General features: G+C 53.4%; 7 protein-coding genes across 7 annotated transcripts; 5 read left to right on the top strand and 2 right to left on the bottom strand.

Moving 5' to 3' along the window:
• Positions 1-903: 903 nt before the first annotated feature.
• BGZ61DRAFT_453946 (pyridoxal phosphate-dependent transferase) lies at positions 904-2,692 on the top strand. Its single transcript, XM_046246136.1, has 3 exons — positions 904-1,382; positions 1,451-1,709; positions 1,767-2,692. Exons 1-3 carry the CDS (start codon positions 1,106-1,108, stop codon positions 2,587-2,589), a joined length of 1,359 nt encoding a protein of 452 aa, XP_046103311.1. The 5' UTR covers positions 904-1,105; the 3' UTR covers positions 2,590-2,692.
• Positions 2,693-3,190: 498 nt separating this feature from the next.
• On the top strand, positions 3,191-3,872 carry BGZ61DRAFT_547465 (uncharacterized protein; the record flags this gene model as incomplete). Its single annotated transcript, XM_046255360.1, has 2 exons — positions 3,191-3,474; positions 3,617-3,872. Coding segments are annotated over 2 exons (540 nt in total), but the record flags the coding sequence as incomplete, so codon positions are not given.
• A 204-nt stretch (positions 3,873-4,076) lies between these two features.
• Positions 4,077-6,594, top strand: BGZ61DRAFT_453944 (Six-hairpin glycosidase-like protein). Its single transcript, XM_046246135.1, has 3 exons — positions 4,077-4,436; positions 4,491-5,150; positions 5,201-6,594. The coding sequence occupies exons 1-3, from the start codon at positions 4,258-4,260 to the stop codon at positions 6,393-6,395; spliced, it is 2,034 nt and encodes a 677-aa protein (XP_046103309.1). The 5' UTR covers positions 4,077-4,257; the 3' UTR covers positions 6,396-6,594.
• BGZ61DRAFT_453942 (uncharacterized protein) lies at positions 6,582-8,149 on the bottom strand. The gene has a single exon (XM_046246134.1). It carries the CDS (start codon positions 8,055-8,057, stop codon positions 6,855-6,857), a length of 1,203 nt encoding a protein of 400 aa, XP_046103308.1. The 5' UTR covers positions 8,058-8,149; the 3' UTR covers positions 6,582-6,854.
• Positions 8,150-10,217: 2,068 nt separating this feature from the next.
• BGZ61DRAFT_589335 (uncharacterized protein) lies at positions 10,218-11,296 on the top strand. Its single transcript, XM_046256572.1, has 2 exons — positions 10,218-10,587; positions 10,641-11,296. The coding sequence occupies exons 1-2, from the start codon at positions 10,458-10,460 to the stop codon at positions 10,979-10,981; spliced, it is 471 nt and encodes a 156-aa protein (XP_046103307.1). The 5' UTR covers positions 10,218-10,457; the 3' UTR covers positions 10,982-11,296.
• A 247-nt stretch (positions 11,297-11,543) lies between these two features.
• BGZ61DRAFT_422362 (putative dipeptidyl-aminopeptidase B) lies at positions 11,544-14,700 on the top strand. The gene is made up of 2 exons (XM_046243528.1): positions 11,544-14,366; positions 14,432-14,700. The coding sequence occupies exons 1-2, from the start codon at positions 11,750-11,752 to the stop codon at positions 14,542-14,544; spliced, it is 2,730 nt and encodes a 909-aa protein (XP_046103306.1). The 5' UTR covers positions 11,544-11,749; the 3' UTR covers positions 14,545-14,700.
• Positions 14,701-15,056: 356 nt separating this feature from the next.
• Positions 15,057-20,287, bottom strand: BGZ61DRAFT_354192 (uncharacterized protein; the record flags this gene model as incomplete). Its single annotated transcript, XM_046240594.1, has 4 exons — positions 15,057-15,410; positions 15,460-19,692; positions 19,755-20,126; positions 20,201-20,287. The coding sequence occupies 4 exons, from the start codon at positions 20,285-20,287 to the stop codon at positions 15,057-15,059; spliced, it is 5,046 nt and encodes a 1,681-aa protein (XP_046103305.1).
• Between the last annotated feature and the right edge of the window lie 135 nt (positions 20,288-20,422).

Here is a 20,422-nt window from a genome sequence, read left to right as displayed (position 1 = left end):
CGCTTATAAGCCGGGCCGCCCAATCAGCGCGAGCACCCTAAGCCATCTCTGAAGCTATCTATAGAAAGTTCCCTAGTAAAGGATCGAAGGAAATTAAGCGCGAACCCTCCCCTATTGCAAGGATGACTACCTAAGTATCACAGGATCGAGTCCCTACAAAAAGATGCTACAGAACGCTGCTTTGTTGTTGTTGAACGGCGTGTCGGTGCGTAACGGTACTGAAGTGCCAGCAAGATACATGCTTTTTCGAATAACCTTTTTCTTTCTTTTCACAGGCCGTCGAAATAGCATGCTCATGCCTTTCACTATCCGGCTGGTGCTCAAATACATTTCCATGAGGTATGGAGCGACACGAGGTCGCACGTCAAATGGCTCTAGATAATGGGGAATCATCTCGCAATACGGGTTGTTTCACGTGAAGCGCTTGGACCCTTCGAGTGACCTTGGCTCTACCGCTGCAAAATTGCGTTCCAGAAGGATTTTGGTCGGAATCTCCATGTGATAGTGTCCAGCACAGCCCCAACGCTTTATAATGTTGGCGGCTTCGCCTCGCTGAGAAACGTCCAGTGGCTACAATTAGGTTGCTGATCATGCCGCCCCCGTCTACACAATGTTTGGCCGGGGGTGGAAGAGCCAGGTTCCTTGCATTCTCGTGCCGTGATCCGGCTTACGGCCAGACATTGTCTCGTAATCTATCTCTCTCACCTCCGCGAATAAAGGTCAAACTCATCCTCTGTCATGTCGTTACAATCCATGCAGCGCTTGTAATGCGCTAGGAATGACTATCGATGCCCAGAGGCCCGGTCTCTTTGCTGTTTCGTCATGAACCAATTTTCTTCAACTTCGGTGGGATAATAATGGACAAAGACAGACGCCTAGTAGCTGCGGGGAGAAATTGCTCGACTACTATATCCCATGATGCGCGGCGATGCGTTGCGCTGTGTCCTGCCGAGTCTGGCCGCATCCTTGTAATGGATTCGACAACTAAGGTCGGCTTGCTCCGGCCGATCTAGGAACTATCCGACATCCCCTCACTAATTCGGCCCATAGCATCTCCACCCGATTGTGACGTACAACTCTAGCGCTTGACTCACCTCTCATCGCCATGGCAAGGCCAGTTCTCTTGGTGAATTCCTCTCGCCTCTTCGCCTCATCGTCCTCATACACTCTGCCTAGGCTGTCTCTAGCGTTGCAAGCACGCGGTTGCCTTACCCGATCAGTAACAGCACGAAGAGTTGCTTCACCCCTCATATCCACATCACGACGTAACTTCACCTCCTCGGTAGCAACCATGGCTCCAGCTGCTGAGACTCCCAACTCAAACGGGGGCCCCCAAAACGCCTGGATTGGCGGCAAGAGCTCTGCTGCTTTCGACCTGCGAAGCGCGTGAGCCCCGTGCGAACCTAGACCATCCTAGCGGAGAATAGCCAGCTAATGCATCCTTGTTCAGGTGATGTGGTGACCAGGCCGACCCTAGCCATGCTGGAGGCCGTTCAGTCGTGCTCCTTACTAGATGATGTCTTCCAAGAGGATACCGTCACAAACGACCTCGAGGCCTATGTCGCCAAGCGAGCTGGAAAGGAGGCCGGCCTATTTGTGCTTTCTGGAACCATGGGTAACCAGCTCGCCATGAGATCTCTCCTCACTCAGCCTCCCCACTCAGTCATCTGCGACTACCGTGCCCATCTCTATACCTCTGAAGCTGGCGGGTACGTATACCTATCTTCGCACAAATTTCATCGAGAGAGGAACTAACCCTTCCACAGACTCGCGACCCTGTCTGGAGGGCAGATCACGCCTGTAGTGCCCAAGAATGGTCGGTACCTAACCCTTGAAGACGTTATGGCGAATGCGACACTAGATGATGATGTGCATGGATGTCCCACGCGAGTCATCAGCCTCGAAAACACTCTCCATGGCATGGTCACCCCTTTGAGTGAGGTCAAGCGCATCGCCGAGTTTGCTCGCGAGTATGGCATTAAGATGCACTGCGACGGTGCCCGCCTGTGGGAGGCTGTCGTCTCTGGCGCCGGGTCCCTGCCCGAGTTCTGTTCACACTTTGACACCATCTCCCTCTGCCTTTCCAAGGGCCTCGGTGCTCCTGTGGGAAGTATCCTCGTGGGGCCCAAGGAAACCCTGAAGCACGCGCGTTGGGTCCGCAAGTCTATTGGTGGCGGGCTACGACAGACTGGTATCGTGACTTCGGCCGGCCGTGTCGCCGTTGAGCAGACGTTCGGCAGCTCTCCCACGGGCTCTGACGGCCTCCTCAAGCAGTCTCACGAAATGGCGCGCAAGGTGGAAGATCTCTGGACGAGCATGGGCGGCAAGGTGGCCGAGCCGACCGAGACCAACATGTGCTGGCTAGACTTGGAGGCTGCTGGGTGTAGCCAGAAGAGGCTCATCGAGTGCGGCGCCGAGGCTGGGCTCAAGTTTATGTGTAATCGGTTGGTGACGCACTATCAGGTGGCGCAGAACGAGGATGAGGTGCTGCGCCGGTTGCGCGTGGCATTTGAGAAGATTCTCGCATCTGGGGAGGATTTGAGTGTGACGCAGAAGGTTGGCAAGTCGAGTGTATACAGACCGGAATAGACGTAGAGTGAGCAATTCATGGCTGCGACAAGAAGTAGCCATGAACTTGATCAGCTGTAAGACGAAACATCGGTTTCGGGTTCTCAACTACCCATTTCCAAAATCCTCCATGTCTTGATGCGCGCAGTGTCTATTCTAACCGTTGAGGTTTGTTTAAACTCCCTAGAGGCTTGGCAATATCTCGGAACTCCCCTCGTACGAGTCAGCATGCAAGCAGCCGAATTAAAAACCACGCATGACGCCGGCAAAATTCGAGCAAGATGAGAAGGCCCGAGTCCTTTTCAACCGCAGGGTAGGATTTTCTAGTTCGTAGACAAGGTAACAGTAGAGTCTACCAAGGATCAAGTATGGAGAATCGGGGATGCCGACAGTGGCTTGCGGGTTTGGGGGGACGGCAGATGGGCGGCAAGGTCAAGGTAAGTACCTGCAACGGAACGCTCAGTCTCCTCTCCTCTCCTCTCAATGCCGCAGTTTCCTGGTTTCCCTAGATGGGAATTCACCTTTCGTTTTTCTGATGATCACCATGCCGGAGTCCGAAGCTGGAAGAAGCCAAGACGAGCCTGCTGGCGCCACTGACACGTCCATGGCTGGGGAGCGGAGAGTAACCGTTGGCCAATTCCGCACACTGACGGTGTTCAACTCTAAACCAAACCAGAAATGGACAAAAAATTGCATCTTCCAACGTCTAGAAGTCTTGGTCCTGGTCAATGGTACCTTGATCCTCGTCCCTCCAATTCCGCCCTTGTTTCTCTTTGAAATATTTATCAAGGTGGTGTTATCCAAGCCTGTTGACGTCACCCAATCGGCCAAAATGACGGCCGCTAAGATGACGAAGCGAAGCGGAAATGCGGGGGAAGGATCAAAGGCAGGAAACGAGGAGAGAAGGTAGGTAGGGAAGGTGCGGGGGCAACGGTTCTCCACAGCCACATCTCGCCGCATCTCATTGCATTTCGCCGGCGGTGGCGTCTGGGGATGGGAGATTTTAGCGGAACATGAACTACGTAGTACACTCTTACAACAATGTTAGTGGCCACCAGGCACTAACAAACCTGGTCGAAGATCCAGGAAGGGCCGAATTCGGGGCTCCATTTCATGATCTTCATGGTCACAGCATGCACCGGCTCTCCCTTGGGAGAGCAAGGGTAATCGCAGCTGCAGCTTACCCCAGCAAACCCAGCTCCTCATGTGGGCCGGCTGTCACGCTGGGTCAATATCATTGGGACGAGTGCGGATTCTCTCAAGGATCATATGCCAAGGACCCCAACGACGACAGGCCTCGTTAATGGCCCTTGGCAAGAGCCTAAAGAAGGTTGTTCCACGGGATGGTTGCGTGTCTCCATCCCGCCAGGGAGGACCGATTATCATCATCGAAACGGGCAAGGTACCACCCACCAGTTTTCCAGATTTCCAGGTCTTAGCCTGTTCAAAGAAATCTTGCTTGAGCTTTGACAGCTAGCCATCGTCAGGCTCAGCACTATGTCACCCCATCCCAATCCCGTCGTATGCCGTGTCCCGGCTCCTCCGTGGGCGGGCCAAGCTCGATGCCATATATACCCTTCCTCGTCGGCCCCGCTGGTGGTGTGACTCTCGTGAGACCCAGACAGACTCTTTTCTGTTGTGCTAGAAGTCCTTTAGGCAAGCTCGTTTGAACAAGCTTCAAACGGAACAATGGCATCTTTGAGACATCTGGCCGTCGTCGCTGCGACGTCGGTGACAGCCGTATCGGCGCTATACACCAATGGCTCCGTCATTGCACCATGCGACTCTCCCATCTACTGCCACGGCGACATCCTCGAGCAGGTTGAGCTCGCGCGACCCTTTTCCGACTCCAAGACCTTTGTTGACATGTGAGACATCCGTCTTTCTCCAATTGACTCTAATGCATTCTAACCACGTTCCAGGCCAGCTATTAAGCCTCTAAAGGAGATCCAAGCGGCTTTCGATAAACTCGACAAACCTCTCAAAAACAATTCGGCTCTCAATGACTTTCTTGACACTTATTTTGCCGATGCCGGTGGCGAGCTGGAAGAAGTGCCCACAGATGAGCTCGAGACCGACCCTGTATTCCTCGACAAGGTCGACGACACCATCATTAAGGAGTTCACCAAAAAGGTCATTGACATCTGGCCCGACCTGACGCGCCGCTATGCCGGCGACTCCAGTAACTGCACAGAGTGCCCCAACAGCTTCATTCCCGTCAACCGAACCTTTGTCGTTGCGGGTGGCCGTTTCCGCGAGCCTTACTACTGGGACTCATACTGGATCCTCGAGGGACTGCTTCGCACGGGTGGATCCTTTATCAACATCTCCAAGAACGCCATTGAAAACTTCCTCGACTTTGTCGAGGAGTTTGGCTTTGTGCCTAATGGCGCTCGCGTCTACTATCTCAACCGCTCTCAGCCACCTCTGCTGTCCCAGATGGTTAGGATCTATATCGAGCATACCAATGACACCGATATCCTTGACCGAGCGCTGCCATTGCTCGTCAAAGAGCATGAGTTTTGGATGACCAACCGCACGGTTGACGTTACCGTTGATGGCAAGACCTACACCCTCAATAGGTAAGAGCTGACGACAATTCCTATTAATCTACCCCGATTAACAGCTACAGATACGCCGTCTCCAACACGAGGCCGCGTCCCGAGTCATACCGAGAAGACTACGTAACTGCCAACAATGCTTCTTATTACGCTGAATCTGGCATCATTTACCCCGAGAACGAGAAATTCAACCAGACACAAAAGGAGAAGCTGTACGCGAACCTGGCAAGTGGTGCCGAGAGTGGTTGGGACTACTCTTCACGGTGGATCTCCCGACCCAATGACGCTGCCCAGCACAACTACTTTCCTTTGCGGTACCTCAACGTCAAGAGTATTGTTCCAGTGGACCTCAATTCCATCCTATACGGCAACGAGATCGCCATTGCCGACTTCTTCGAGCAGACTGGCAACGATACGGCTAGTGAGGACTGGCGAAAGGTGGCAGAGAGCCGTAGCAACGCCATGCACGCTGTCATGTGGAACAACACGCTCTTCAGCTACTTCGACTACAATATGACCTCCGGCTCTCAGAACATCTTCTATCCAGCCGACAGTGACACGGCGACGTACGAGAACCAGACGGCGCCTGCAGGCGAACAGGCCCTGTTTAGTGTTTCTCAGTTCTATCCTTTTTGGCTCGGCGCTGCCCCCAAGTACCTCAAAGAGAACCCGTACGCCGTCCTCACTGCCTTTAGACGCGTGGTTGGATATCTCGACGACCGAAAGGGCGGCATTCCGGCGACCAACTTCCACACCTCTGAGCAATGGGATCAGCCCAACGTGTGGCCACCCCTGATGCACATCCTCATGGCTGGCCTTCAGAACACCCCCGCGACCTTTGGGAAATCGGACCCTTCGTACCAAGCTGTCCACAAGCTAGCCCTTCGAATTGCTCAAAGATATCTCGACTCAACCTTCTGCACGTGGTACGCGACGGGCGGATCCACATCCAAGACGCCCCAGCTCAAAGGCCTAACGGCTGACGACAAGGGCATCATGTTTGAGAAGTATGCCGATGACGCAATCAATGTAGCCGGTGGCGGAGGTGAATACGAGGTCGTTGAGGGCTTCGGGTGGACAAACGGCGTGTTGCTCTGGGCGGTCGACACGTTTGGCAACGAGTTGAAGCGACCGGACTGCGGAGATATCAAGGCCGCAGATGTCAATTCCAAGCGCAGCCTGAGCGCGGTGATGTTGAGTAAGAGAGATGCGAACCGCGTGAAGAAGTTTGGCCGAAGACAGAGAGCGGAGAAGAAAAATGTTTGAGCTTGAGATGAGTGTATGGATACCAGAACTGTAGATATGCTGGTGTGACGGTGTGGATATTTCTAACCCAGGGACAGGCAGCTCTATAATTTACATATTTGTTACGCCAGTACGGATCTTGAATTTCGGGCACCTGATTCATCACCTTGATTGTAGGCAAACAGGCACCTGTCACAAAATAAAATTCCCGTCCGTTATCTCGTGTCCCATTAAGCAGAACTGCTTTCGTCGTCGACCACAAGAATGCCAACTATTACACAATATTCCCTTTTCCGCGTGGCCGCATGGCAAAAAGTATTTCCTCGTACAATGTAGCTGTCCTGCGCATACTAGGTACAATGAAAACTCTTCTATGCCTGCCCACACACTGTCGCTATCTGGCAGCATTGTTGTCATGCTTTTCTCCGTTGACCCATTGATCCTAGGTGGCTTCACTGTTTGTAAGAGCGTAGTGTCTGATCAATAAAAGTTGTGTCTGCTCAAACGACCTTCAACTCGATCGAGACGAATGGTTATCTTGTCGAGACGGCCTTTAATTTTGTCTAGTTGATCGTTAATCCAGTCTCGTTCAGAATCGGCTCCGTCTTTGAGGATTGAGATGGATTTTTGATGGGCTTTTAGTTGCTCCGTCAAACCGGAATTGACGGCATTCAGCCTCGATTCTAGCTTGCCTACTTGCTGGCTCAGCGAAGCCGAAGGGCCGGAAGCAATCTTTGTTTCCAGTGCTTTCACTCGCCGGTCCAACAAAGACGAAGTATCAGAATCCATCCTTGTTTCAAGCGCCTTAATTCGCTTGTCCAGCAAGGCCGAGGTTTCAGAAGCCATCCTCGTTTCAAGTGCCTTCACTCGCTGGTTGAGTAAAGTGGTAGTATCTGAATCCAGATGAGTTTCGAGGGCCTCCACTCGATGATACAGCAAAACGGAAGTGTCGGAATCCATGTGTGTTTCCAGCACCTTCACTCGCTGGTTCAGTAAAACCGAAGTGTCCGAGGCCATCTTTGTTTCCAGCGCCTTCATTTGCTGGGAGAGAGCCTGAAAATCCGAAAGAGAAACAGTTTGGGGCTCGCTCTGAGTCGATGAAGATTCTCTCGGAGGTAGGTTCGATTTGACGCGAAGAGTGTCCAGTGTCTCCGGCTCCTGAGGTGCGGTGGCGAACGAGGAGGAAGAATGGGTCGTCGCATCTTGCTGCAACATGTCCTTGTTACTCCCAGTCGCTCTTTGTAGAATTGTCGGCCCATCACTTTCAACAGGGACGCTGAGAGCTGAATGGACTATGGCAGGTGTGCTCATGCTGGTCTCCATCTTCCCATTGTCACTTTTTGCTGTGCCATCCTCGCACACATCGTCGAGAAGATCAAAGAAGTCGTCCACGTTGAGAGCAGCCTCGTCCTGGCAAGTCTCGAGAGCATCTTCCTCATGCTTTCTCAAGTCGATCGCGGTCAGGTCATCGGCTTGGCCAAACTCATTCACCATTACACTCCTCATCATCGCAAGATCTGGATGGTTCGGACCATAGAGAGTCGCCAAGATCATCCACTTCGGCCATGTGAACTCCAGCGTGATGGCGATCGACCGAAAGAGAGGGTGAACTGTAGGAGAGGAGCTGTCGGGTGGCTTGCAAAAGGCCCTTGCGTTGAGGTGCTTTCTGTACTCATTTTTCATCTCTTTCGTCAAGTTGTCGACCGCGGAGTAGTAGAGATCTACCAGCTTTTTGGCGTGATCATAGTTCGCTGGTTCGAATGCTTCCGTGACCGGGAGTGACCCCAAGGTCAGCGGGACAGTTTCTTCCATGGTGGGATGTCGCTCGATGATGGTCTGGCTAGCTGAGGAGTCAGAATGGTATCATAGCAGTGCCAAGATGCGAGCGGGCTGCGCAATCTGGCAGTTGAGATGGCTCAGATGGGAATGATGATACTCACAGTGTGAATCACGGCACGGCAAGAGCGCGCTGTCTTCCGATTTCAGGGAATTCGTAGGCGGCTTCGCCTTTGCTTCCAAGGCGACGAGGATGTTATGGGAGGAATGAAAGAAGAGAAAATGAAAGGCACGAAGAGGATTTTGCTACCTCTGTTGGTTAGGTGTCAGCTGACAGAATAGTGAAAAGAATGCTGAGTGCAAGGTGAGAAAGATTTGATTAGGCTCCAGATCTCTTAGGCCTCAGGCCTCCTGCAGAAAATGTGTTGGCTCAGAGAAACATGTTGCAAACACGTAAACAAACATTAACGCTCAAAAATGCAGTCACTGCCAAGTTGCAGGCCCTCACGCAGTTGTTGGTTTTCCACAATGATATAGTTGGTGAACCTGAGAGAAGAGAATTTCTTCACCATTCTAGCTCTTTTATACTAATTTGGGCCAACTCCAACCTTTTGCCTGGGTGCAAGCCCATGGCTGGGGTTGTGTTGAATCATCCCCACCATGTCAATTACGATTTAGGTCGGCTCAGTGCAGGTCATAATGTTTCCATGTCTTTGTTTTTCTAGTAATCAAACCGGCTACGAGTCACCTATGAACCCATAAGACAAACAAAATGTAGAAAGAAAGAAGATTAGCAATGGGGGGTAGAAGGCTTTGAGTCAACCTGGAGAGAAGGGTGTTGGCGTTTTCTCTCACTCTGTTACCATTCCCATGTGGCTTCTCCTCATTCTCCCTGAATGGCCAAGACTGCCAGTTCCGAATGCATGTATTTTTAGAATAATTACTTCTGGCTTGAAAGCTCCCTTAAACATGAGTGTTGCCATTCACGACCTGTGACAAGCCTAGGTAAAAAAGAATGAACAGCAAAAAGATATCAGTTTCCGAGAACGATGGATTGTATATCAAACACCAAGCTCTGAGGTTCTAGGGAGGAACTTTGAGTCTTTTCGAGACCCGGCGAAAGTTAAATGCGTTCTCCGTGGAGGTAACTTTGACCAGGAGGCAGGTTCACGGCGTGCGACAGGCGTGGCCGCACCTACCCGGCCTTGCTCGAATGGCAACAGAGAATTTTACCACTAAACCAATTACACTTGTTGATGGAGTTCCGTTGTTGAAATTTCATCATAGGTGGGTTGAGCGAAGTTGGCGATAGTGTCGTGGACATATCCACTTTGGCTGGTCATCCGAGTTGATATACTGAGAATAACCCGGTCAAAATAAATCAATTCCCAATATTTGTTCCATGTAGATGATTATTGCAGAAACAGCCAATCTTGCAAGATCAACGCCCTAAGACAGCTATCATCTCCCATCGCGAACAGTTAGTCACAGCTCATCTCAAAGGCAAAGAGCCCGGATCGTAGCCGGTCTCGTACGTATAGGTGAGACCCTCACCACCTCCAAGACCGAAGAAGCCATGTGATCCCACTATGAAGTATGGGGTGGCTTGGCGATACTAGGTGGCGGGATATTCGACTACGTAAATACCGTGTCCATGCCCCAGCGAATCGCATCCGATCGCGAGACAGGCTGCGGCCCGCGGACTGAGGCTGGAGAGCGCCATGGCAGAAAAGCCCGCCAAAGCAGCCTTACAAGGAGGCAGATGAAGCAGCAAAACGCAGAAACACAGCCACCTCGGCATCTCCAAGCCGAACCAATTCGCCCTGAACTGGGGACTGGATGGGCAATAGTCGGCGCCGGATTATTTCCAGGGCCACAGCCCACTAATGGCGGCCCTTCTAGCGTCGACCTGGCAAATGGCCTCGCTGGGCTCTCTGCATTACAGCGCATGGCAGCGCACTACGGGTCACCAGCCACACCATCACGGCAGATACGACGAATACGCGAGGAATGCGAGATTAGCTCCAGTCCATTGACTCGGAGGAGGCATGATGATCTGCATGCAACATGTAACGCAGTTTTTAGGCCGCATCTTCTCAAGATGCCTTTTGGGTTCATGACATCCGAGTTGGTATTATTTAAAGGCCTTCCCTCTCCTGCTTTTCTCAGGAAACACCAAAACATAAGCTACCTCCACACAGCACGTGCTCAGGATACTCACTTACACCACACCCAACATCCATCCACGCCCTCAACACGCCATACAATATATCAGTGCATCACCCAAGGCGCCAGTAACCGCACAATATGGTATTCGGAACTTCCAACAAGGATAAGGAGAACAAGGAGAACAAGGAGAGCCCCGATGTGGCTCATATTCCTCCACATGTCTCTGATCTCCATTGCTTCAGCGAAACTGGCGGTATTATAACCACCAGTATGTCATCCCTACTACCTTTCTAGAGGGCATGGTGTTAACTCTGAGCTCAGCCATGAACGATCTGCCCGGATATCGTGTCACCAAGGTCCTCGGTGCCGTCTATGGCATCACCGTTCGCTCCCGGAACATCGCCGCCGGCATCACCATGGTTATCAAGAGTATGGCTGGTGGTGAACTGAGCTGGTTCACCTCCATGCTCTACAACTGTCGCAACGAGTCCGTGAGCCGTCTTGTCGAGGAGACGCGCAACAGGGGCGGCAACGCTGTCATCGCTTTACGGTTCGACGCTGCCGACCTGGGCGGCTTTGCTCAGACTACCGCGTATGGCACTGCTTGTGTCGTCGAGAAAATCGAGGGAGCCAATGTTGAGGCAACTCAGCTCCTGACCTAGGAGGCAATGGTGCCACGAACACTGACCACCACATGCTTGAGTAATACTTGAGTAGGATATCTCGGTAACTGGGGTGATATGGTTTGAATATATGGTTTAAGTTTGAGTATTAGTGTTTCTTATATGGAGGTTGTTTTTTTGGATTCCTCGGCTGGAGAGTGTGTGTTGCCTGAGGTTATGTCTAGCAGATCACGAGATTTCCAATTTCGAGTGTATGCCACGGCATTACGGGCCCAAAGTAGTGAAACTCGTTTCTCCGTAGAAATCATGGTGAATTACCGCATTGCAGCCTTAATATATAAGATTTCAATCCTGTCAGCGATCCTGAATTTATTATAAGTGCATTCATCAAATAAGTTAAGTTATGGAGAAGGCCTATCCCATCTGAGAATCTGAGATGGGGCTGTCAAGTGCCTCTTGAGCAGGTACGTCGTAGGTACGTCACCCACTCTGGGGTACGTCGAATCGGGACATGTGACATGTGATGTGACATGTGGCTGGGGCTTATGTCATCAGAGCTCTATTCAAGCTCCCATCGGTTTGTCACTCTCCGGCCCCTTGCATTCCATTCCCGCCGCATCGACCAGGCGGCTTCTGTTGACCACCCGAAACAGGCCTCAACTGTCTCTTTGCTAGGCCGAACCTGAGCTTGGATCCATTCTCTCCGCCGCAATCGTCACTCGCTTCATTCAACAACATGCGCCAGAACCCTTGCTGGTAGCTGGCTTCCACTCTACATTCACTTCCTAGGAACGAACAGGCACCGCAATGGACTCCACGACATCCAACTCCGATGGCGCACCCCGCTACTCGCACGACTCGCTCTCCTCCGTCTCGACCACGAGCCTCGTCTTTGATCGATTGCATGAGAAGTCCGAGAAGGATTCTGAGAAGCACAATGATTCCCGAGCCCTCGATGACGATGATCCGATGAGAGAGGACGCCGACGATCTCGAAACCGGGCCCTTTCTCGGACCTGGCGCTGCTCTCCATCGCAAGCCGATGGATAAGGGCCTGCGGCGCCTTCTCATCATCGTTGCTGTCGTCTTCGTCGGCGGATGGTTCGCCGGCCTGGGCATCTTCGTTGCAAAGGGTTCATACCATCACGAGAGCGACACCGAGCACGACCCCGATGCCGACTCGCGAGGCTCCGGCAAGTCTCTCCAGATGGACCAGCTCTTCAACGGTTTCTGGACTCCCAGCTCCCACAGCGTCAGTTGGCTTGCTGGCCCGGACGGTGAAGATGGTCTGATGCTCGAAGTAGCCGCCCCCGGAAAGGACTACATGGTTGTTGAGGATGTTCGCACACAGAAAGACACCATGACCACTGGAGATGCGAGCACAACGATTAACAAGGCACGCACCCTCATGCAACAACCCTACTTTCAGTACGGTGGCAAACAATATACTCCTGCCTGGACTGGGCCCAGTCCCGATCTCACTAAAGTCCTGATTGGCATCAATCGAGAGAAGAACTGGCGCCACTCCTTCACTGCCACATACTTCATCTTTGACGTCGAGTCTCAGACCGCCGAGCCTCTGGTCCCTCTCGATGTCGATGCCAAGGTGCAGCTGGCTAGCTGGAGTCCCCAAAGTGATGCCGTCTCTTTCACCCAGGAAAACAACCTTTACATCCGACGCCTAACTGGCAAAAAGGATGTCGTGCAAGTCACGTCGGATGGTGGTCCAGAGTACTTCTACGGAATCCCTGACTGGGTTTATGAGGAAGAGGTATTTGGCGATCGCAGCGCCACCTGGTGGTCCGAGGACGGCAAGTACGTGTCCTTCCTCCGGACCAACGAGACGGGCGTCCCCGAGTATCCCGTCCAGTTCTTTGTAAATCGCCCCAGCGGCAAGGAGCCCGCCGAGGGCGAGGAGAATTACCCCGAGGTTCAACAGATCAAATACCCCAAGGCCGGTGCTCACAACCCTGTCGTCGACCTGCAGTTCTACGATGTTGAGAAGGGAGACGTCTTCTCCGTCGCGGTCGAGGACGCCTTCAAAGATGATAACCGCATCATCAACAACATCATGTGGACCGGCGACAAGGTCATCGTTAAGGAGACGAATCGCGTCAGTGATATTCTCAAGGTTGTCCTCATAGACCTCAAGACTCGCAAGTCCAAGACGCTAAACACCATCAACGTTGACGAGATTGATGGTGGCTGGTTTGAGATTTCCCACAAGATGACGTACATCCCTGCCGATGCAGCCAAGGGCCGCGAGCATGACGGCTATGTCGACACCGTCATCCACGAAGGCTACGAACACATTGGATACTTCACACCTCTCGACAACCCGGATCCCATCATGCTCACCTCCGGCAATTGGGAGGTCGATGATGCCCCATCGGCTGTCGACCTCGTCAACAACCTCGTTTACTTCGTCGCCGCTAAGGAGTCATCTATCCAGCGCCACGTCTACTCTGTCAAGCTCGATGGCACCGATCTCAAGCCCCTGACTGACATTTCCAAGGAAGCCTACTACGGCGCCTCTTTCTCGTCCGGAGCTGGCTTCGTCCTCCTCTCGTACCGCGGGCCCAAGGTCCCCTTCCAGAAGGTCGTCTCTACTCCCTCGAGCCCAGTCGCTTACAGCCACATGCTCGAGGAGAACTGGGAGCTGTCCGAACGCGCCCGCCGACATGAGCTCCCCATCCTCAAGTACGGCACTCTAGACCTCGGTAACGGTGTCGAGGTCAACTATGTCGAGCGCCGGCCAACGCACTTCACCGAGCGGAAGAAGTATCCCGTTTTGTTCCAGCAGTACTCAGGCCCCGGTTCCCAGTCCGTGACCAAGAAGTTTGCCGTCGACTTCCAGGCCTACATCGCCGGTGCTCTTGGTTACATCGTCGTGACCGTTGACCCGCGCGGAACTGGCTTCAAGGGACGCAAATTCCGCGTTGGTGTCCGGAACCAGCTCGGCGTCCTGGAAGCACAAGACCACATCGCTGCAGCCGCCGCATTCGCCTCCCGCTCCTACGTCGATGCCGAACGCCTCGCCATCTGGGGCTGGTCTTACGGTGGCTTCGAGACGCTCAAGACGCTTGAGCAGGACGCCGGTCGCACCTTTTCGTACGGCATGGCCGTCGCCCCCGTCACCGACTGGCGCTTCTATGATAGTATCTACACGGAGCGATATATGCGGACCCCCCAGGAGAACCCAGATGGCTACGACGCCTCCCGAATCTCCAACGCCACCGCCCTCGGCTCCAACAAGCGCTTCCTCCTCATGCACGGCGTCGCCGACGACAATGTCCACTTCCAGAATTCGCTCACTCTCCTCGACGAGCTCGATCTCGCTGGCGTCGAGAACTATGATGTCCACGTCTTCCCTGACAGTGACCACAGCATCTACTTCCACGGCGCCAACCGCATCGTCTATGACAGTGAGTTGCCCCTTGACCTAATCGATATTTCTAGATTGAACGTAAATTAACATGGCACTCCTTAGAATTGCGAAATTGGCTCATCAACGCCTTCAATGGCGAGTGGCTGAAGATCACAGATCCCAAGCCCAACACTGATAAGGAGAAGCGTGAGGCTTTTGAGGGAAGGATGGCTTAGGTGTACGGGTAGACGGACGGCGTGTTTTTATTATGTTTCATTTCGAACCCTCGGTTCTCAACTATCCAGCTCAGGATAAACCACTTGGATATAATGCCATAGTCATTGGGAGTTTTGCAAATGGGAATCACGGCGTTCTGAGTTAAACAAATAGGTATAACAAAACAATCGAGAAATTGATGTACTATCATACACATACAACGGCACGGGTTGGGTATTCCCGGCCGCGAGATTGATCTGAAACGTCATCGTCAAGTCTACCCGCAAGATCCTGAGTCCAAGCACATCTCTCACAAACCCATCCCCTCACACCACTACCCACGTCTCTCGCGCGGTAGGGGCAAACTATGATTACAGGGTCAGGAGTCCAAAGCAATCCCTGAATCCTCCTCGGATCGAGCAGGAGGCGATGGAGTCCGGGGTCCCATATCCTTCAATCCAGTGTGTCGCTCGGCGCCATGTGCCCAAGCCGGCAAATAGACCGGAAACCAGCTCCACACCGGTACCTGCATCTAGTAGCCGTAGCCGGTGGGCTGCGGTGCGAAGCCGTTGGTCTGCCCATATGGTCCCGGCGACGGGCTGCTACCGGGAGGACCAGCTGTGATCATCAGGCGAGAGGCACCGAGGATGGGGGTGTTGTCTTCGGTCTTCTCCTGCTCCTTCTCCTTGGACTTGCGCGTCTCGTTATCGGCCTTGAGAGTAGCAAGCTCCTTGGTCTGCTGGCACAACAAGTTGATCATGTAAGGCATGGAGAAGTCCATTAGGCCGTTACGCCATGAGAGCTCGAGAACGAGGTCAGGGCGAATGAGCTCGTTGCAGGCGTAGAGCATGCCAGTATAGCATTCACGGTGGCCAATATCGACGAACTGGGATTATGTTAACGATGGACATCGGAAAGAAATTGGTAAAACTCACGTATTGAAGAAGATCGCTGACAACATCAATCTTGGCAGACAACGCAGAAGTCTCAATGGCATCCTTGTAAAGTTTGTCCTGCTTAGACAGGGCAATCGACTTCTCCCAGCGCTTGTTCTTGCGGTAGATATTGGCAGCAATCTGCCGGAAGAAGATCAAATCATGCTTCTCGAGGCGAGCCGCGAGCTCGACAGCATCGTAGTTGTCGTAGTTTTGCACGGAATCGCGAAGTGTCTTGTAATCCTCCTCCTCGATGAGTAGGTCGTTGACAGCCTCGTTCACAATGCGCTTGTTCTGCGACTGGACATTGAGAAGGAAGGGCTTGATGAGAGGCAAGTCATCGTTCTTCTGGAAGATCTTCACAACGCGGTTGACGTCGATACGGGAAGTAAGGGTCGCCAACAGGTCAGTGAGCAATGACGGGTGTTGCTCGACGTAGAACTTGATAGCACGGTAGTAGATCTCCAGGTTAGCAACCTTGACCACGATCTCCTTGAACTGCTGGTGGTCCCAAGAGTTCTCAGGTCGCTCGATAACGGCAAGGGCCGCGTTGTCGAACTCGTCGTAGTGGTAGTAGCAGAACACCAGCTCAGGCCACAGGTTAGCCTCCTCGCAGGCACGAATCATCTTGGGCATGTTCATTCGGGACCAGAAGATCTTGATATGCTCCATGAGACGATCAGGGTGGTACTTGGCAAGAGCAATGCCCAGCTCAGTGAACATACCCATGTGGGCACGCTCAAGGCCGAGACCCTGCTCGAGAAGGCTAATAAGCTCATCAAAGTAGCCGTTGCGCTCATACTCCTTGACGAGGGTCTGGAGCTGCTCGGCATCAACAATCAGGTTGAGACCGCAGATCTGAGCCAGACGGAACTCCTTCTTCTCGACACAGGCCTCGTGGACCTGCTTCCACACCTTGATATTGTTGGCCTTGCGAGCACAGTCAACGGCAGCCTGGTAATCACTGAGGTGGACGAGGGTGGTAGCAAGCTTCGCCCAGTTGGAAACGCTGGTGTAGAAGATCTTAGACGCCTCGTACAGACCCTCCTCATAGGCCTTGTCACCAGACTCCTCGATGTTAGCAACGTTGGTTGCTCGGAGGAAGTCCTCGAGCTCGGAGAGCTGGTCCAAGCGAGCGAAGCAGAAGGCGAGACCAGTATCAATAGCAGGCTCTCGGAGAGTCTTACGGGACATGCGAAGGAACTTGACGAGATCCTCGTTCTTGCCAGCGTGGGTGGCAGTCTCGATAACCTCCAGGTAGTTGGTAGGATCTTCCGCCTTGATGTACGACTCGATGGCGTCGGAGACGCGGAGACCATCAAGCTGGGCCTTGGCAACCTTGCTCCACACCTCGGGAAGGTCGACTTCCTCAGCATAAGCTTGGGCACGATCGATGCTGACGACGTTCTCGATCAGGACATCAGCAGCAGCAGACTTGTTATCAGCCTTCTTGTAGATCTCGAAGGCCTCCTCGAACAGACCGACCTCGATGCAGGAGGTGGCAATGTCGTCGGCGTTGTACCCCTCGAGCTTGTGGATGTAGTCCATAACACGACCCTTATCGGCCTTGGCGGCAGTGAACATAAGTAGGTTCTGCAAGTTCTGGTTGTCACTGAAGGGTGAGGGCTCCAGGACGATCTTCTCGAGGAGCTCAATAAGCTCCAAGGGCAGATCATTCTCGAGGAAGGCAGAGACGGCAACCGAAACCTTGGCGGGGTCAGTGGACTCGGGCACAGCGGTCGCAGTGACCTGATCGACAACAGAGCGGCGGTGGATGTTGTTTTCGCTTAGGACGAAGTGCCACAGCTCTGAATCAGAACGCTCCAAGAGGTACCGGGCCTGGGCTCGGTACATGGAGTTCTCGTTGGTGATGTTGACGAGCTCCAAGTCATTCTGGCCCTTGGAGTAGGCGATGTAGGCGAGGTTGGGGTCGCGCTTCTCGCAGTACTTACCCACAGCCAGGGTATCGTACTGGTCGTTCTCCTTGAGGAACTTCTCGGGGTTGTTGTTGGAGTCGATGTAGATCTTGGCAAGAGCATTAAACACAGCCTGCTGCTGGTTGCCAGCCTGGAGTGTAGCCTCGAGGAAGGGCAGGAGGAGCTTGAGGCGGTTTCTGGACTCAACCTCAGAGACGAGCTGATCGATGCTAATCTCCTGGGCGTTGACAGTGCTGAGGAGCTGCTTGATGATGTTCTCATCGCAGTCAACATCAAGCAGACCACCAATCACAGCAGGCGTTCGAGATGGGTTAACACGCTGAACGTATGACTCAATGGCCTGGAACTGCTGGTTTTGGTAGAGGAAGAGGATCAAGTCGTGGACAAAGTTAAATCGGTCGCAGACGATGATGAGAGGGAGTTGCTCGGGCAGCTTAGCCTCCTTCAGGAAGTTCTTCACCTTCTCGGGGTTGTACGCGTTGCTATCGCGGCAGATTCGCTCGACCTCGTTGAACTGACCCATCTTGGTGGCAGCTTCGATGTACTTGAAATGAACATCGGGATCCTCAGAAAGATTCACAACGCTGCCAAGGTAGTAGAAGAGACCCTCAGCAGTCTTGTACTTCTCGAAGAGGTCAATCAGACGAACAGCGCCGAGGAGCTCGGAGTACTTGGTCGCAATGGTGACAACGGACTGCAGGTTCTGGCGAATGTTGCTCTTCATCATAGCATCAAGGCAGTCAAGAGACTGCTCGACAGACAGCTTGCCGAAGAAGGTAGTCAACCATTCGGGGTTGAAGTTGGTGGTGCCTGGGATGTTGACAACAACGCGCTTAATGGCCTCGGGGTCTTCGTACAACTCCAAGGCCTTCTGGGCCAGACCAGCCTGCTCGCAAAGCTGGGCAATGCGACCCTTGTCGAAGTGGGTGAACATCTCGTTGCCGAGAATAGCCTCAGCAACCTGGGGGGCGTGCATCAGGTTCATCTCCAGGAGACGGGTCTGAAGGCGGGCGTGCTCAGGCTTGTTCTCCTTCAGGGCGTCAAGCAGGAAGGCGGTAGCCTGCTGGACCATGCCTTGGGCTTGGAAGATGTCACAAACGCGCTCAAAGTCAACCAGAGGACCCTGCTCGCTATTAGCGAGAGCAGTAGCGAACTCCGCACCCTTCTCGGGGTTGACACGGATAATGTGCTGCAGGAGCTGAATGTAGTCGGGTTGGTAACCAGCCTGGGCCGAGTAGGGAAGGATCTTGTCGAATTGCCCAGTCTCAGCAAAGCCAGCAACAACCTTCTGAGGAACATTGGCCTTCAGGTAGATGGTGAGGGCCATGTTGACATCATAGGGGCGGACCAAATCACCGAGTTGCTCAGAGCAATCCAGCTTGCCCTCCTTGAGCCACTTCTCGAGCAGGTGCTTTCGATTCTGCTGAAGAACGGGCTGCGCCAACTCGAGAGTCTCATGCGTGTTCAGTGCACCCTTGTCGAGGAGCATTCCGAAGTATTGCAGGGTAAACGCCATCTGGCCAGGTTGGGCAGGCAGGCGCTTGAACTTCTCGATCGTCTCGGCGGTTCGCAAGAAGCCTCGGGGAGAGTTGGCGGCGATCTTTGCAGCCTCCAGGTAGCTACCCGAGTTGAAGAGCTGTTCAAACTGTCGTGCGTAGAGGTTATCGGCGCCGGGGAGACCAGCTCTTGAAGCCATCTTGATGGCCATCTCGGTGTTGGCGGGGTTCTGGAGCAGGTAGGGGATGACATTAGTATCGTCAACGGTGACGAAGAGGACTTGGCCCTTCCTGTTGATCCCGACGATGCCCGATGAGTCGTTGTCGGTGCAGGTTGTGAAGATGGTTTCGCTCGAGATTCTGTTCATGAAGATACACGAGGCGGTCTCGAGGTCGTAGAGGTGGATAAAGCCGTACTTGGTGACCATGTAGATGACACCGTACTTCTGTGAGACTTGGAGAGCCACAGGGAAGTCGTTCGTCGCCTCAGGAGGGAAGAACATATCAACAGCCTTCTTCTGGAAGACGGGGTTCGATTCGGGGTGGTCAACCTCAACGATATGGAGTTTGGCACCGGTGGCGGTGCGCACGGCGAAACTGAAGAGCTTGGTGTCTTGGGGGGCGCCCTCCAATCGCAGAGTGCCGAAGGCGGCGGCATGGCCCTCGATGGCCTGACTGATTCCTCGGTCCTTGGAGTACAGCTGCATGGCGCCGACCACGCGGCCTTGCTGCGATGAGATGCCAACGACAACCATCCACTTGCCATCGGAGTTGACTCGGTAGTTGATGATCTGGCAACCCTGTTTTCATTTACGGTTAGAAATGGTTAGGGAGTTAGGGAGTTAGGGTAGGGGTGACCAACGTTCAGGTTGGCGTTACGCTCGAAGACTTTGACGGGAGCGTCTTGCCCTGCATCGTACACGTCCCAGTGGAAGACGCTGGAGGTGGTGACAAGACCGAGGGTGGTCTCGCTAATCCACTTCCAGAACTGAACATCTTCGTTCATTGTGCATGACTTGAGCTTCTTCTTCTGCTCGAGGTCGAAGATCTGGAGCGTCCTCGACTGGGCCTTGAGGGCAATGACTTGTCGGTTCCAGTGCATGACAGCACTGTCGGCCTTGATTGGCCGGCGTGTCACATTGTTGCCATTCTTGAGCTCGACGATGACGACCTCAGGCTGGGCCGCCTCGCTCTTCTTCTCTCGGATGCATACGTACGAGTCGGACTCGAGTGTCTAGGGAAGGTCAGTTCGATGATTCTTCGCACGGTCGGGGATGAGAACGCGATGGGGCGATGGCGGGGACGTACGCAGGAGTTGAAACCGATGCTCTGAGTGTCCACGCCCACGTTGCTGAGCTGGACGAGCTCCTGGAACTTGATGGGCAGAGGCGCCATGACGCCGGTATAGCCTACAATCAGGTAGTATGGGCCGTCGTCAACTCGATGCTGCTAGCCTCGGGAGCTGATGAGGAGGGAGGAAGATGGGAGGACGGAGTCAATCCCGGATCGACCAGTGATTGAGTTCGGGGG

This window comes from Ilyonectria robusta (assembly GCF_021365365.1).
Source record: "Ilyonectria robusta strain PMI_751 chromosome Unknown BGZ61scaffold_12, whole genome shotgun sequence".
In the NCBI taxonomy this organism is placed as follows: domain Eukaryota; kingdom Fungi; phylum Ascomycota; class Sordariomycetes; order Hypocreales; family Nectriaceae; genus Ilyonectria; species Ilyonectria robusta.
Note: the sequence above shows the minus strand (reverse complement) of the source record. Positions and strands in the feature narration are given on the sequence as shown.